This window comes from Polypterus senegalus, chromosome 16 (genome assembly GCF_016835505.1).
Source record: "Polypterus senegalus isolate Bchr_013 chromosome 16, ASM1683550v1, whole genome shotgun sequence".
NCBI classification, from domain to species: domain Eukaryota; kingdom Metazoa; phylum Chordata; class Cladistia; order Polypteriformes; family Polypteridae; genus Polypterus; species Polypterus senegalus.
Genome location: NC_053169.1, coordinates 95,413,389 through 95,416,500, shown reverse-complemented (window position 1 = coordinate 95,416,500; position 3,112 = coordinate 95,413,389). Strand labels below are relative to the sequence as shown.

Genomic DNA, 3,112 nt, shown 5'->3' with positions numbered 1-3,112 from the left:
TTGTACTTTTTTTTTTTTTATTAGGCCAGATGAATTATAAAAATTTCAGCAGTGTGATATTTCAAGAACAGTACAGAGAATTTGTAGAAGGTTTCTACAGTCATAGCATGGACAGCTTCAAGAACAGAGGAAGGTTAGAAACAAAGAACACTGAAGAGAAACACTTTTACGGAGAGCTTTGATAAACTGCTCCAGTACAGTTACTGGGAGTGGAGACCGTCTGGGCCTCTTCTGCTACCTCATGACGACTACACCTCACGATGCATCAGCATCCATCTCTCCCACTGTTTCCGCAGTTCACTGTTGTCCTTGGTCCAGTTTCCATGAAACTTCACTGGCATCTGTCCAGCTATTCTTCCGTTGTCTTTTTCCTAGTAACATAAACATAAAGTCCTTATAGGTTTAGCTATGGAATGGCACGGGGCACACAAATGCTCTCCCAGAACCAAGACATTAAAAAGTGTCTAATATAAACGCTCTCTAGTTTTATGTCCCGACAAACTGCAGCACATTAACATCTGTTAGGGTCCACACCAATGACAAGCTGGACTGGTCCAGTGACACTGAGGGACAATATAAGAAAGGGCAACACAGTAGACATCACTTCAAGAGCGGCCCACAGAATCCGATTATAGGATGCACTGTGGACCCTCTGGTGGTAGAGGTGGAGGAGCCGATGAAGACAAAACTGATGGCCATAATGAGCAATCTGCACTACCCCCACTAAGGCAACATGTACATTACTGTGATGCCATTTCAGTCCGCACTGGCGCTTCCCCATCATTTACTGAAGTGCCTCCATGTAAAATGACTGATGATGCCCACGACACAAGTGTTTACCTACAGCGGGCATGTGTGCGTCTGCAGGAGCAGGACGTGTAAGTGAGGTGCCCTCCACACGGGACACTCCTCTGCAGCCTGCATTTACACCTGGAGAAATGCAATGGTAAATACAAAAAAAACAGTTTGGTTTGGACTGAGGATGACGTGGAACTGTTGGTGAGAGTAATGCATGAGTATACAGCGAGCACTGCGGGTAAGAAAATGTAACGAGCAGGAGGCAATCAGGGCAGGGAATAAACACAAAGGCTGGGGCAGTGTGGGCAGAAGGTGACAAAGGTCTTCACTTTTAAACGTAAATGTAGTAATAAGGACATAACCTGTGACACACATTAAGGACTTTAGCCAGCAGATTATTTGGCAGAAGCGGGTCAAGAAATGCCCCTTTTATATTCTAGCAGTACCCCGTGTGTGTTTGAGGAGGGTTGTTTGCCATTTTTCTATATTTGTTGCACTTCTGTAAAAGCTACATTTCCTCTTGGGACAAATCGCTATATGCTTACCTAGTTTCCTTACTTTCTATCCATCTATGGTTACAAGAGTCTTCAATTCTCTTTATTATTATGATGCACAGTGCTAGTAAACTCAACATACTGATCATACAGAACAGCAGACGGCCGTCAGCACTCGCAGTAAGAGTTGTTGTGGTGGTTTGGTTTTCTACTGTTTCTCTTCATGACGGGAACACACAGGTCACTTACCTGGGACTGCGTTTTGTTTTTTCAGACTCTGTCCTAAGGTGGCACATATTTTTGCGTGAAGCCTTTCTGGACTCTGGGGGCTGTTGGAGTCTTCAACTTGTACGCAGTCACTTAATTCTGAAGATGATCCTGATAGTAAATACAGAGAGGTAACTATTTTTAAATGAATTATGGAATATAATTATTATTCATAGCAAATCTGAATCTTACATGTACTTTATGTTAAAACTAGCAAAATACCCGCGCTGGGCAGCGGAGAAGAAGTGTGTTGAAGAAGTTATGAAAAAGAAAAGGAAACATTTTAAAAATAACGTAACATGATTGTCAAAGTAATTGTTTTGTCACTGTTATGAGTGTTGCTCTCATTCATATATATATACTGTATGTATATATATATATATATATATATATATATATATATATATATAAAATACATACAGTGGTGTGAAAAATTATTTGCCCCCTTCCTGATTTCTTATTCTTTTGCATGTTTGTCACACAAAATGTTTCTGATCATCAAACACATTTAACCATTAGTCAAATATAACACAAGTAAATACAAAATGCAGTTTTTAAATGATGGTTTTTATTATTTAGGGAGAAAAAAAATCCAAACCTACATGGCCCTGTGTGAAAAAGTAATTGCCCCCTGAACCTAATAACTGGTTGGGCCACCCTTAGCAGCAATAACTGCAATCAAGCGTTTGCGATAACTTGCAATGAGTCTCTTACAGCGCTCTGGAGGAATTTTGGCCCACTCATCTTTGCAGAATTGTTGTAATTCAGCTTTATTTGAGGGTTTTCTAGCATGAACCGCCTTTTTAAGGTCATGCAGGTCATAGCATCTCAATTGGATTCAGGTCAGGACTTTGACTAGGCCACTCCAAAGTCTTCATTTTGTTTTTCTTCAGCCATTCAGAGGTGGATTTGCTGGTGTGTTTTGGGTCATTGTCCTGTTGCAGCACCCAAGATCGCTTCAGCTTGAGTTGATGAACAGATGGCCGGACATTCTCCTTCAGGATTTTTTGGTAGACCGTAGAATTCATGGTTCCATCTATCACAGCAAGCCTTCCAGGTCCTGAAGCAGCAAAACAACCCCAGACCATCACACTACCACCACCATATTTTACTGTTGGTATGATGTTCTTTTCTGAAATGCTGTGTTCCTTTTACGCCAGATGTAATGGGACATTTGCCTTCCAAAAAGTTCAACTTTTGTCTCATCAGTCCACAAGGTATTTTCCCAAAAGTCTTGGCAATCATTGAGATGTTTCTTAGCAAAATTGAGACGAGCCCTAATGTTCTTTTTGCTTAACAGTGGTTTGCATCTTGGAAATCTGCCATGCAGGCCGTTTTGCCCAGTCTCTTTCTTATGGTGGAGTCGTGAACACTGACCTTAATTGAGGCAAGTGAGGCCTGCAGTTCGTTAGACGTTGTCCTGGGGTCTTTTGTGACCTCTTGGATGAGTCGTCTCTGCGCTCTTGGGGTAATTTTGGTCGGCCGGCCACTCCTGGGAAGGTTCACCACTGTTCCATGTTTTTGCCATTTGTGGATAATGGCTCTCAATGTGG

At 41.8% G+C, this 3,112-nt stretch overlaps 1 protein-coding gene across 1 annotated transcript in view; it reads right to left on the bottom strand.

Annotated features, from left to right (window-relative positions):
* LOC120516999 overlaps nucleotides 1-3,112 on the bottom strand; it is a 10,083-nt gene continuing 6,971 nt past the window's right edge. Inside the window, exons 4-5 of the mRNA XM_039739050.1 lie at nucleotides 1,542-1,670; nucleotides 1-371 (exon numbers count right to left, since the gene is read on the bottom strand). Coding sequence (XP_039594984.1) covers nucleotides 298-371; nucleotides 1,542-1,670 — 203 coding nt within the window. The 3' untranslated portion in view covers nucleotides 1-297. The remainder of the gene's footprint in view (nucleotides 372-1,541; nucleotides 1,671-3,112) is intronic.